The 13525-nt window shown below is 37.5% G+C and overlaps 1 protein-coding gene and 1 pseudogene across 1 annotated transcript; both read left to right on the top strand.

Annotated features, from left to right (window-relative positions):
* Window positions 1-594: 594 nt before the first annotated feature.
* Window positions 595-3362, top strand: LOC142511076 (alpha,alpha-trehalose-phosphate synthase [UDP-forming] 1-like; annotated as a pseudogene).
* A 985-nt stretch (window positions 3363-4347) lies between these two features.
* On the top strand, window positions 4348-12902 carry LOC142545682 (mediator of RNA polymerase II transcription subunit 33A-like). The gene is made up of 12 exons (XM_075653020.1): window positions 4348-4794; window positions 5095-5205; window positions 5618-5965; window positions 6085-6401; window positions 6472-6563; window positions 7081-7441; window positions 7955-8165; window positions 9187-9301; window positions 9515-9676; window positions 10052-10715; window positions 11182-11388; window positions 11630-12902. Exons 1-12 carry the CDS (start codon window positions 4511-4513, stop codon window positions 12751-12753), a joined length of 3996 nt encoding a protein of 1331 aa, XP_075509135.1. The 5' UTR covers window positions 4348-4510; the 3' UTR covers window positions 12754-12902.
* The last annotated feature ends 623 nt before the right edge of the window (window positions 12903-13525 follow it).

Below are 13525 nucleotides of genomic sequence, written 5' to 3'. Positions count from 1 at the left end.
TGAAATCTAACACCATTTAGAAGCTAACCCAACTAGTTTGCCCGCGGGCAAGGCCAAATTCTCTCTCAAAAAACACCATCAAAACTAGTTTGAGGATATAAAGAAAAACAAAAGATTGTGTATTAGCACAAATACTGTTCATAATCTAGGTTTTTAATTATTCCGAATGTGAGTGACACTGCTTAGGTATGTGCTCAGCCACTGACAAAGGTTCTATCTAGGATTAATAATTTCTTTGAAATTGGTTAGTGACAATTCTATGAGATAAGCTTATTCAATCTCATTGGTCTTCAAGGTATTTTTTTCAGCATTGACCTTTGATATGCTCAAGTCATTCCAGCAAAATAAATGAAAATAAGGGAATGACAACACATAGGCTCAAATATAGTGAAGCATACAAAAGTTAAAGAGAGACGACTATCAAGAAAGATGTAAGATACGTGAACCACTAAATGTGAAAAAAAATGAAGCATGGCCAAATAATGGCCTTTGAACTTCCAATATGTTTGGACAACTTACAAGTTCCCAACACTAGAGTTGAGAGGCTCTTGAGAGAAAGAAGAAAATACAGATTTCCATATATAACAGATATCAATGGAGGGATTGAGGTCTTTGATGAATTTGTTGGGTTGTGTTAATGTACTTGATGAGGTTGGGTAGACAACTCTTACTAAAGCCCTAGCTGAGAATAAGTGTATCCATGTTTTCTTGGATAAAATGACTGTTCACCAGTACTACAGTGGCTATTGCAACAACATATTATATCCTATGTTTCAACATTTTGGACGTCCATAAGAAGACCGTCTTGCAAAAACTCCGAGTTTTTAGTCGCAGTTTGCTGCATACAAGAAGGTAATCAAATGTTCTCTGATGTTGTTAACCAACACTATGAAAAAAGAGATATTGTTTGGTGCCACAATTGCCATCTCATGTTCATCCCAAAATGACTAAAATAACATAATAGCAAAATTAAAGTTAGGTGGTACCTACATACCCAATTTTCATCTTCTGAAATCCACCGGACTCTTCCATCCCGATCATAGCTACTTCATGCAATGCTAGCTGCTGATTTGGTTGGTTTCCATACATATGATTATGCTAGACATTTCGTTAGGGCTTGTATTCATATTCTTGGACTTGAAACTATTACAAAAGGTGTAGAAGATCGAGGAAGAGTAGCTCGAATGGTTGCATTCTCCATAGGCATTGATTCTGAATCAAAGGTTCATTTCTGCTTGTAAAGTTCCTAAAGTTCAGGATAAAATTAAAGAATTGAAATAAATATTTTAGGGAGAAAGTAATGCTTGGTGTGGATCACTTTGACATGATCGAATAAATCCCTAAAAATTTCTAGAATTTGAAATTTTTTCCCAAAAAAAACCATTTTGGAGGCACGAAGTAGTTTTGTTGCAAATTGTAGTGCCAACAAGAATGATGTTCCAAAATATTAAAATTTTACAATCCAAGTTCATGAGATAGTCAGGCGGATACATGATAGATTTGGAACTTTGATTGTCGTTCCAATTCATCATCTGTGTCACGCCCCGGGATGGGGGTTGGTTGACACCGGCGTTACTCTCAAATTTACATTCGAAAACAACAAGCCTCACAAGTACAAAATTCAGAAACCAGTCTTTTTATTCATAATACGAAATAATTCATTTTCTGATACAAACTCGAATCACTAATATTTTACAGCGGAAATGTAAAACAAACATAACATTGCTTCTACAGATGCAGCGGAAAAACATAATTTAAAACTGAGAATAACAGTCTTCTTCTTCACCATCCCCAAAACTGATTCTGCTCTTTTTCTTCTAACCTTTCTTCATCGTTCTTATCTGAGATGTTATGGTGGGTGAGTGATATGGTTGTCACTCAGTAAGAGGGGGGGAATAACTCCCAGTTTTCAAAACCATTTTTAACAGAAACAGTAATACGAATAATATACAAAATTCTTATTTTCAGAACGGAAATCGGTATTCAATATTCAGTAATCAGTAATCAATATTCAGTAATCAGAAATTTGACAAGTAAGCACTGAGCACGTTCGTGAATTTCATGGCTAAACTGATATCAGTCCCCTATATGTTCTTTTCTCTAAGGGGTGAGGCCAGAAATCAGTAATCAGTAATCAGTAATATTCAGAATATATATTCCTACCATTAGTTCACTAAGTTTCAGTGCTTCAAAATCAGATATCAGAAATCAGAATATACTTTGCTTTAAAACAGAAATCATCAAACGGGTTTCAAGATATTTATACATAAGCCCACTTACAAAAATTTGCTAGAGTTTCGGTTGAAGTCTACTGGAAATCTGGTTGCTCTCGCTACTGGATTTTATATCTCGAACAAGGCACTCTCTTAGCTCGAAAATTTAAGTAATAGTCTCACGATTTGTGTAACACCAATTCAGAGACTTGAGGGTATTATTTATAGGCAAAATTTTGACTGTTAGCCTCCCAATTAATGGCTATGATCTGCCATTAACAGCCTTTATTCCGTGTTAAATGCTTCAGTTACAAGTCATGGGCTGAATTAGTAACTATCTGCTGGAATTTCGTGCTGCTGCTGCTGGATTTTATCTGTTGTTTGTTGCTGGATTCTAATCTGCTGGAAAAATACCAGCTTCTGAAATATTAGCTTCTGCTGGAATTTTGCATTGCTGCTGGAATGCTGGAAATTCGGATTCTCACAATCTGGATCGATCACTTGACTTCTATGCTTTGTGTATGCTATATGATGTCACTAATGTGGCACTTGTCACTTCTTTGCGGATGAAATTAATCAATTTACTTATGAGTTTATGGCTTGCCGAAATTCCAGAAAAGTGTCCTCAACCTTAGTGAATTTGCTGGAGCTGCACAATCCCTTGGTGTTGGTGCAATTCTTATGAACACATGAAACATCTTAGAAGTTGCACAAGCTATAGGTTAAGCTCTGGATATGTATGCCGAGGAAGCCACTCCGTTGAGGTGCAAGAAGTGCGTATTACAAAAAGAGCCTCTATTGACAGAATACTGGGAGAGATTGTTCATAGTAAACCATTAAGAGATATGTGATATGCATGCTTCATTTGCACTCAGAAAAACCATCAAACACCTTAAATGCAAATGTAAGTGGAGTTTATCAAATTCCTGGAGTATATGAGGGAGATCAAATCTGGATATATGGAGAAGGCAATATCGCTTCACAACGAGTATGAGAAGTTTGATTCTTGCTGGACTTGTAGGTGAAACCATCATCGATTAATCAACAACTTTACAAGAGTGTGATGAAGAAAGATGGGCACTTGGGTTGAGAATAAAAAAAGTGCAAACATGAGATTTCTTGAAATAAAAAGGGAGTGAGTTTGAAAATAGGAGCAATTGGGAAATGAGACATGTGATGAAGAGTACATAACCAATCTTTCCATTTTGGATCTCTTTATAAATTGGAGAATACCTATTGACCAAATTGATTAGGGTATTTTTCAGGCCTAAATTATGTCACCCAAAATAAAATTAGGGCTCATTAGGATAAAGCCCATTAAATTAGAAGATTCGATGGTTTTAGAAGTCAGACCTCAACGCACGACGAAGAAGTCGAGCCATGACCCACGATGAAGAAAGTTGAGCCATGAATAAGTGCACGTGGAAGATTGAAGTTTAGCCAAGATCCACGATCAGTGATCGTGGAAGATAGGCCAAACTACTCAGAAAAATACGAACAAAAGCAAGCAGAGTGATCAGAGGTCTACACAACTCATCAATCAACAAATCAAGCAAAATGTTCAATGCAAATTTTAACAGTTTTTGTTAATTTTAATTCGCTTATATCCAGTTTTATGATCTTAATTCCCTTAGTTTTTAATATATTTCTATAGCTTTTATTTTAAATTATAGTTGCAAAAGATAATGATTTCAATTCATAATAGCACAATTGATTTGATTGTTGTTCATGGATTTTTTATTTCAATTTCTTAAGTGAAATCCTTAGTTTTTGTAGCTTACAAATGAAGTTATATAACTAATGAGTGATTCGGGATTTACATTGTTTGCTTGATTTAGAATTCGGATTTCATATTTAGAACGACTCCATACTTGTACGCCTACATATTTTTTGTATAAACATAGATTTAAACTCTAAGACCAATTTTTTCGATTTAGTTGAGTGTATAATTGTTCCAACCGGTCATAAACTAAGAACCGATTCGGTCAGTTTGGTTTGATGTGGATTGATTTATGATATGTTAGATTTGGGTTAGTTTCTTCTATTCCCGATCATATCGTTCGTATATGTAATTAGACCGAAACTGTGGGGTCCGTTGCAATTTACAAATAGGCGCCTCCGACATTGACTTCTATTTCTACTTCTAGAAGGGCGGTGACAGTTTCAAAAGAATTCTGGTGCTGCTCTCATTCGCCCACGCGCGCGCTGTACTCCAACTCCTCTGTTTTCAATTAAAAAGGGGCAGATCTACAAACTCTGCCTAAAACTCTCCGGAGGTATTGAAACGGAGAGATCATATGACGGCGGCGGCTGCGTCGGGGTCGCAGAGGACATGGGATTGCGTCTTGGACTTGACGAAGGCGGCTCAGGAGAGGGGCACAGACCCATTGATATGGGTCATGCAGCTGTCGTCGACTCTTAATGCCGCCGGCACGTCCTTGCCCTCTATCGAAGTGGCGGAGCTCCTTGTCTCTCACATTTGCTGGTCAAACAACGTCCCCATAGCATGGAAGTTCCTCGAGAAGGCTTTAACTATTCGTGTTGTTCCTCCCATGCTGGTTCTCGCCCTTCTCTCCACTAGGTATGAATTAATCTTGTTGATTGTTCACCCTCCACGGCTGTATGTCTCGCACTCACATGAATGCATGTTCACACCATGGTTAAATGCAGAATTGGGCCTGATTTTCTTGTTTTTGTATGGTTATCATACACATGGATGACTGCCACGTGCAGAAAATGCGTGTCTGTGCTATTCTTAAATCTTAACAAAGTCTAAAGTCTGAGCTCTGACTGTGTGCTACGAACATAGAAGCACAATTGAACCTAATATTTTCCTTGTACTTTGTGCAACATCTGTGATGTTCAATATCTTATTATGCAGGGTAATTCCGGGTAGGAGGTGGCATCCAGTCGCATATAGATTGTATATGGAGCTTCTTAAAAGATATTCTTTTTCACTGCCGTCCCTAATTAATGGTCCCAATTATCACAAGTATGAATCTGTTGATCTTCCCTTTATCTCGCTTTAAGTTCTCTCTCGTTGGGTCTTGATGTTCTGGAGATATGAGCTTTGTAAATTGCAACGCAAGTGTCAGACAGTTATCATGTTTTGTATGTTCCTTTACTGAATGGTGATATGTTGGTGTAAGAAAATCATGTTTTCTATGATGGATTTTCACTTAAAAATTATTGTTTTGAGTGGGTGGTGATTATATGGCATGTTGCCCAATATGATTGCACAATTTCCTGTCGTTCTGGAGTCTGGGCATTTAGTCAAGAACTGGGGTTTTTTTCCATTTCAATTATTCGACATTGCTATATAAGATGAACACCATCCACTTTGGCGTTAGAACAACTTTTCATTTTAGTAACAAAAATAACGTGAATGCATTATCCAATTTCAGGGTTATGGAATCCATAAACGAGGTCCTCCAATTTTATCAGATGTTTGGAGTGCAGTCATCTGAACCAGGGCTTCTTGTTGTTGAGTTTATATTTGCACTTGTATGGGAGCTTCTTGATGCATCTCTTGATGATGAAGGTCTGTTAGAACTCACTCCTGAAAAGAAATCTAGGTGGCCAATCAAGAGTCGAGATATGGAAATAGACTATGTTGATAGTTTTGATGGGAAGAGAAGGGAAAGTCAGGCAGCATTAAGTAAAATTAATACTGTTATGGCTGTTAAAATAATTGCTGACTTTTTTCGGAACAAAGTGACTTCCCAAATCCTTTTTTTGGCTCGTCGAAACATGTAAGAGTCTGTTTCTATATGCATTCTATGATGACGTTTCATTTCCCCGTGCCAAAGAAATTTGAGGTGTTGGACTGTTGATGGTTTTACTAAGCATTCATTCATATGTTTTCTTTTAGGCCAATGCATTGGGGATGCTTCGTTCAACATTTGAGACTGCTTGCTGCAAATTCATCGTCCTTAAGAAATTCAAAGATTATCTCTCCAGAGTCACTCCTGCAGTTAACATCTGATACACGTCAAATCTTGCTTCGTGAATGCCGAACAAACTCACGACAAAAGTTTCACACAGTTATGGCTAGGTCACCTTTGTGTTCTGCTAGCCTATCCCGTGGTACTGTTCAATCAGAACAGTGGCTTCCAATAGATCTTTATTTAGAAGATGCAATGGATGGAATTAAAGTGTTGACAACTAGTGCTGCTGAAACTCTTGCAGGTACATATTTCAAATCACGGTTCTAAACCTATTTACACAAGTATAGATCTGCTGACGTTTGGTATGACAGATTTAGTCAAGTCTCTCCAGGCTGTGAATCAGACCAGTTGGCAGGATACATTTCTGGGTTTATGGGTTGCGGCTTTACGGCTTGTTCAGAGAGTAAGAATTTAATGAAAATAGATGAAACATACAAGATGCCTTGTTCGAATCCGGAGTTTGGTCTATTTGTCTTTTGTTTATCGGCTCTAGCCAAGTAAAACTCTGTTGAATGATGCAAATATAAGTCCTGGAAATTCTTATGGTCACCGATCCCAGATTCTTGCTGTATTGCACAAAGTTGGCCGATACTTATTCACAAAATATTTATAGTGTCATCTTTTCTGATTTTGAGTGCAAGCGAGACATTATTTTGAAATGAATTATGATTTCCAGCCAAGTCTTGGGCAAAGAATCGGGATTCTATTTTAGTCTGTGAAGTAGTTATGGACATCCTTTTTCCCCCTAGTACACTATATTGTTGATCGATTTTTATGCTATTTGAAGACATTGTGTGAAGATTCTTGGGAATTTACCTTTTAATGAAAGTAATTTTAATTCATTGAAATGACTCAATTTTTGTGAGCATTGCTCGAGAAATTGTTTAGTATTTTGACATATCTCCTTTGGATCTGTTCAGGAGAGGAATCCAAGTGAGGGTCCTGTTCCTCGCCTTGACTCTTGTTTATGTATGCTATTGTCTGTCGTGGTACTTGCAGTTGTTCATATTGTTAAAGAGGATGAGATTATATTGGTTAGTGAGACTCAGCAAAGCTCCTACAATAAAAAAAAAGATGTACCGCCTGTGGGAAAGTATCATCAAGACTTGGTTTCCAGCCTTCAACGGTTGGATGATTTTGAAGGATTGTTGAGTCCTCCACCACTTATTAGTTCACTAGCTAATCAAGCTGCTGCAAAAGCATTGGTGTTCCTTTCTGGCCTTACAGTTGGCAGTGCAAATGTTGATTGCATTAGCTTGAATGACATTCCCTTGAATTTCCGTGAGTAATTTTTATTCTATCTACTCTTTCGTTACTTTATTTAACATCTTAACTTCGTAGCATTGCATGACGATCATCTTGAATTTACTTTTTGAAATATTTTTTACATTTATAAACGGAACTTTTTTTGATTCATTAATTCTTTTGTTTTCTCTCAACTGAGATAATTGAAATTGAATGAGATTATTGTGTGCAATTGATTTAACTCTTAGGAGCCTATAAATGATTGATACTTCATCAGTTATTGCTAAACGAGCATTCTTTTTCTTGCTTTTAAGCTGAGAAAATGAAAGTAATTACTCTCTCCCCTTCATTCCTTGTTATGCTTGTCCTTGTGTCCTTAGATTCCTCGTATTTTTTGTCCGTTGAAAGATGAGAAAGGGTTTTGGAGAGCACGAGGGATCTGTGGTGCAATGATGTACTTTATATAGTTGTCATCTGTCCTAGTTTATGTTTGTCATTTACGCCATGATGGTCCATCTGGTTTCTTTTAACTCCTCGCGATTGTTGCAGCTGGAGACCTTCGGCACCTCATTGTTGAGTCTTGCATTGCTAGAAATGTTTTGGACACATCAGCATACTTATGGCCTGGATATGTAAAAGGTCCTTGCAACCAAACTCCTCGAAGCGTTGCTGGTCAAATGCCTGCTTGGTCCTCATTAATGAAAGGGTCACCTTTAACTCCTATTATCGTAAACACATTGGTATCAACTCCTGCTACAAGGTTAGATGGCAGTTTTTTTAAAATCTGTTCTTTAATTTGGAGTCAAAATAACCTCAGAAGAGTTAGGCTCTTGTAGTTTCTAGCTTCAGCCAGATCTACTTGTTTAGATCATGGTCACATCAAGGCCCTTTTTCGATGAAAGTTGAAATTTATAGAACAAGGAATGCAAATAGCAAGGCACCAAAAGAAATCTTTATAAATATGGCTGTGGCAACCCTATTTGTTGCTTATTTTCTTTCTGGATTCTTTTGGTTGGGGGAAGGGAAAAATGAATTGGTAATGTGTGCAAATATTATAATTTGTTGAGGCCACAATTCATCACTTGTTATTGTTAAGATCATGGACATAGACCTAACTCCAACCCAAAAATTAGTTCAAGGAGGGAGTATTTTCGAAGTCCATGTATATAAATCCCAAGAACTTAATTCTGCTGGTGTGAGACATCTAACACTCCCCTCACGTCCGTGAATGAACAATTGAAGTGTGAAGTTTGAAAAACATTAGTGGCTGACCCATATAGGTAGTCTAACACATAACGATGAGTTTGAGATCATATACCATATCAAGATCTTGGACTTGAGCATAACTTACACCAAAAGCTAGCTTATTGGGAGGCGATTTTCTAATTCGTATGTACATCTCCCAAAAACTTAATCCAGCGTGGGACATCTAACAATCATCAATTTAGCTCAGGGTTGTCAGTCCACCAAAGCTCTAGTAAGTGTTTCCTGAGAATCAAAATCTGGATGATATAGCATCCAGTATAACCCTAAACTTTATTCTTTTATTATGGTAGTAGGACATTGCAGTCTCAGCAGTTGAATGATATCCCCTTTTGAATTTCACCATTGATAAGGCCACTGAATTAGAGTTTCTACGTTAACTAGTTCCTTCCAGTAGAGTTAAGTAAACTGAAATCAAGCTTATATTTTATATTAATTAAAGTAGTGGTACTAGCTCTTCCTTTTTATATATCCCAGTGGAAACTCAACTGATTTTGGGCTATTGGATATTATGGAAGCTTAGTAGAGCTTGAGAGATTGTACGAGATTGCTGTCAGCAGTTCAGATGACCAGAAGATTTCTGCTGCAAAAATATTCTGTGGGGCTTCCCTTAGTCGAGGTTGGAATGTACAGGTGATGGATTTGAAAGTTTGTGCTAAATTTGAACATATGTTTGTGCCTATTGTGTTAATCTTACTTGGATGTCCATTATTCATTTCACATTACAATCAACAAATGGACAATGACATGGGCCAGAAAAGGAGTTCGACGAGACAAGATATTCTTACATGTTTTTGTTCACAACTTTATGCACTTTTTCACTTACTTTTTTAACAATATTTACAGGAGCATACTGCCACTTTCATCACCAGATTGCTTTCACCTGCTGCTCCTACAGATTTTTCTGGAAGTGAGAGCGATTTGATAGGCTATGCTCCATTTCTGAACGTTCTTCTTGTAGGAATATCTTCTATCGATAGTGTCCAGATATTTTCCTTGCACGGCTTGGTAGGTCCAGTTCCATTTGTTAACTCTTCCTCTGTATACTTAATTTTCATAAAAATTTGACAAATTCAAAACCGTGAAACTTTACCATATAAACTCAACCCTTTTTGTTACATAAAGGATAGAGTTGGGACTGCTATTAAAGAACATTAGCACCTGTTTAGTAACTGCATTCTTATAATATTGTCGCTTGTGTTTTCTTTAATCGAGACTTTAAGATAAATATTGAATAGTATAAAGGTTCAATACAGTTAACTTATTGAAAGGAAAGGAAGAGAAATGTCAATTTGGTTCAGGTTCTTTGGGAACACGTTAAACTGAAATTTATATTTTAAGCACCTGTGCCCTTAAAATAAATATATCTCAACTTTTTCACAGGCTCCTCAGCTTGCTGCTTCGTTGATGCCAATCTGTGAGGTCTTTGGTTCATGTGCACCCAATATGTTGTGGACTCTAAATGCCGGCGAGGAAATTTCTTCCCATGCTGTATTTTCAAATGCATTTGCTCTGCTGTTGAGGTTGTGGAGATTTGATAGACCACCTCTGGATAATGTGATGGGAGATTTCACCCCAGTCAGATCCCATTTAAATCCCGAATATCTCTTATTGGTTCGCAATTCCCAGTTAGCATCATCGGAGAATCCACCGAATAATCATAATAAAACCAGTGGACTGTCAAGATTGTCATGTCCATCTTTGACCGAGCCCATAGTCATGGATTCTTTTCCAAAATTAAAGTGTTGGTACAGGCAGCATCAGGAATGTATTGCTTCTATTCTTTCTGCTCTGGTTCCTGGAAATTATGTTCATCAGATTGCTGAGGCTCTCTTAAACATGATGTTTAGAAAAATGTACAGAGGTGGTCAGCCACTTACTCCTCCAACTTCTGGAAGTAGCAGCTCATCTGCATCTGGAACTGATGATTCTTCTTTTTGTCTTAAATTACCTGCGTGGGATATTCTTGAGGCAGTTCCTTTTGTACTTGATGCCGCCCTTACTGCTTGTGCCCATCGGCAACTCTCCCCGCGTGACCTGACCACTGGTTTACAAAAATGCTTACTATTTAAATAATGTTTGCTTTTCTTTGTTCCTTGTTAAAGATATATGTCGACTTTTGGAAATATACTATTGTCTGCTTATCAACCCATCTACTTCCACGTGAAATGACATTTGTTTTGCTCACATGACTTCATTTTGTACCTCATGAAGATATAAATAAACAAGATCTCGTTGGCATAGCTATGTGTATTCTGGTTATAATTGAACGTATTCTTTTTTAGTTGAGAGATTGGCTGCTTCTAAATAGTTATCTACCTTCTATTTTACTCTAATTTGATGTAACTGAATATCTCATGTTTTTTTTCAGAAACTTCACATAAGATATCTATTGGAAACTGAATGTCTGTGCTTTTATGGCACACTTACTTTTGGTTATGATGTTATTTGTTCTTATCCAAATTATCGGTTTATTTTGGTATGTAGAACTAACCATCATATATCCATCTCAGGGCTCAAAGATCTTGCTGATTTTCTTCCTGCTTCTTTGGCGACAATCGTAAGTTACTTTTCAGCGGAAGTGACTCGGGGTCTTTGGAAGCCCGCTTTCATGAATGGATCAGACTGGCCGAGCCCTGCTGCAAATTTATCCATAATTGAAGAACGGATAAACAGAACTTTAGCTGCTACTGGAGTTAATGTCTCATGTCTTTCTGTAGGTGCGCATTTATTTGTTTGCAAATATCAAGTCCTTAAAGAAAGTCTCCTTGTGCATTTCTTGTGCACATGGTTTTGAGACTTTCGCTACTGTTTGAATTCTTCGGTTCTGTGATAAAGGTGGCTTTTCCCCACAATTTTCCTCCTAATTATCTCTTGTTTGCAGAGGAGAAGATTCTCTCAAATGGAATGATGATTGTTCTTTTTTAATTAAATATGATGCTGATTAGAGTTTTTCTTTAGGAGGAAGCTCTGCAGTGACTATTCCATTACCCCTGGCAGCACTCGTTAGCCTCACGATAACCTATAAACTTGACAAATCTACCGATCGTTTTCTAAACTTGGTTGGCCCAGCCTTGAACAATCTTGGCATATGTTGTCCGTGGCCATGTATGTCAATAATAGCTGCTTTATGGACTCAAAAAGTAAAGCGTTGGGCCGACTTTCTCGTCTTCTCTGCCTCAAAAGCTGTGTTCCACCACAATAGTGATGCTGCGGTTCAACTCCTAAAAGTCTGCTTCACAACTGCAGTTGGACTAAAGTCTTCACCTGTGGTGAGCAATGGTGGGGTTGGTGCTCTTCTGGGCCATGGCTTCGGTTCCCATGTTATCGGTGGCTTATCTGCTGTTGCCCCTGGATTACTCTACTTACGAGTTCATCCAGCTGTTAGAAATGTTATGTTTATGACAGAAGAAATTGTATGTATTCTGATGCACACAGTCGGAGACATTGCGAATAGTGGGGTCTCGGCAGAGAAAATGGAGGATCTGAAGAAAACCAAATACAGTATGAAATACGGCCAGGTATCTCTTGCTTCTGCAATGACAAAGATTAAAATCGCAGCTTCCCTGGCTGCTTCTTTGGTTTGGATTACAGGTGGTCTAAATTTGGTTCAATTGTTAATAAAAGAAATTCTTCCTTCTTGGTTGATATCATCAATCCACTCGTCTGAAAAGAGTGACAAGGAACAAGGAGGAGTGGTTGCGATGATGTGTGGTTATGCTCTTGCATACTTCACCTTATTCATTGGAACGTTTGCTTGGGGCGTGGATTTGGCATCACCTGCATCTAAGCGACGACCCAAGGTTCTTGAAAAACACCTGGAATTCCTAGCAAGTGCCCTGGATGGTAAAATATCTGTTGGCTGTAACAAAGCAACATGGAGGGCGTATGTAACAGGATACATAAGTTTGATGGTGTGCTGTACCCCTGCTTGGATGCTGGAAATTGATGTGGAAGTTTTGAAGAGAGTTAGCCAGGGACTTAAACAGTGGAAAGAGGAGGAACTGGCTGTGGCCCTTCTGGTAATCAGCGGGCCTCGTGCTATGGCTGCCGCTGCTGAAATGATCATAGAAACTGGATTCTGAAATCTGATAGAAAAACTTGTTCATCTGGTTTTTTTTTTCATTGACCGCGTTTAGTTTAGGTAGCGTATTGATTACGTATGGCATAGAGTCTGCAGATTACTCTTTTACCTCAACATTTTATAGTTTCTAATTCAAAGTTATTTTTTTCCCGTTGGAGGTAATAATGATAATTTTCACGTGTAGATTTCTCTAAAATTCGAATTGGTCGCCCAGTATATATCCATTGATCCTCATCCCAGCTTGTTATCTAATCCCCAAGCAGTCGGTGGATGGATATTCTTGTAAGCATCTGTTTGGCAAAGAAACAAAAAAGAAAGTTGGATCCATCGGTTCGGGAGTGTTTGCAGATGATAAGTGATTTTTTTTCCAGTGTTTAAATTAACAGATTATGAAAAAAGCGAAATAAAAAATAGAAGTAATTAATGCTTGAAAATTAAATTTTTTAAATGAGTGTATTTTGTAAAATACATTGAAGATGTGTTTGATCATGTATTATGACACACAACAAATATACCGCAATATGACAAAAATTTATGTGAGACGGTCTCACAGGTTATATTTTGTGAGACAGATCTCTTATTTGGGTCATCTATAAAAAAATATTACATTTTATGCTAAGAGTATTATTTTTTATTGTGAATATCGGTAGAGTTGACTTATCTCACAGAAAAAAATTTGTGAGACCGTCTCACAAAATTTTTTTTTCTTCCTCCAAAAATCACACTCATTTACCATGTTCGTATTTAAGAAATAAGAAATAAAAATAATTAAT

The sequence above is a fragment of the Primulina tabacum genome, chromosome 1 (assembly GCF_025594145.1).
Source record: "Primulina tabacum isolate GXHZ01 chromosome 1, ASM2559414v2, whole genome shotgun sequence".
Taxonomy (NCBI): domain Eukaryota; kingdom Viridiplantae; phylum Streptophyta; class Magnoliopsida; order Lamiales; family Gesneriaceae; genus Primulina; species Primulina tabacum.
This window is presented reverse-complemented; position numbering and strand designations above follow the sequence as displayed.

Coding starts and splice junctions, on each gene's coding strand:
- LOC142545682 (XM_075653020.1), top strand. CDS start 4,511: ATGACGGCGGCGGCTGCGTCGGGGTCGCAGAGGACATGGGATTGCGTC. Junction 4,795..5,094: donor CTCGCCCTTCTCTCCACTAG/GTATGAATTAAT, acceptor CTTATTATGCAG/GGTAATTCCGGGTAGGAGGT. Junction 5,206..5,617: donor AATGGTCCCAATTATCACAA/GTATGAATCTGT, acceptor ATCCAATTTCAG/GGTTATGGAATCCATAAACG.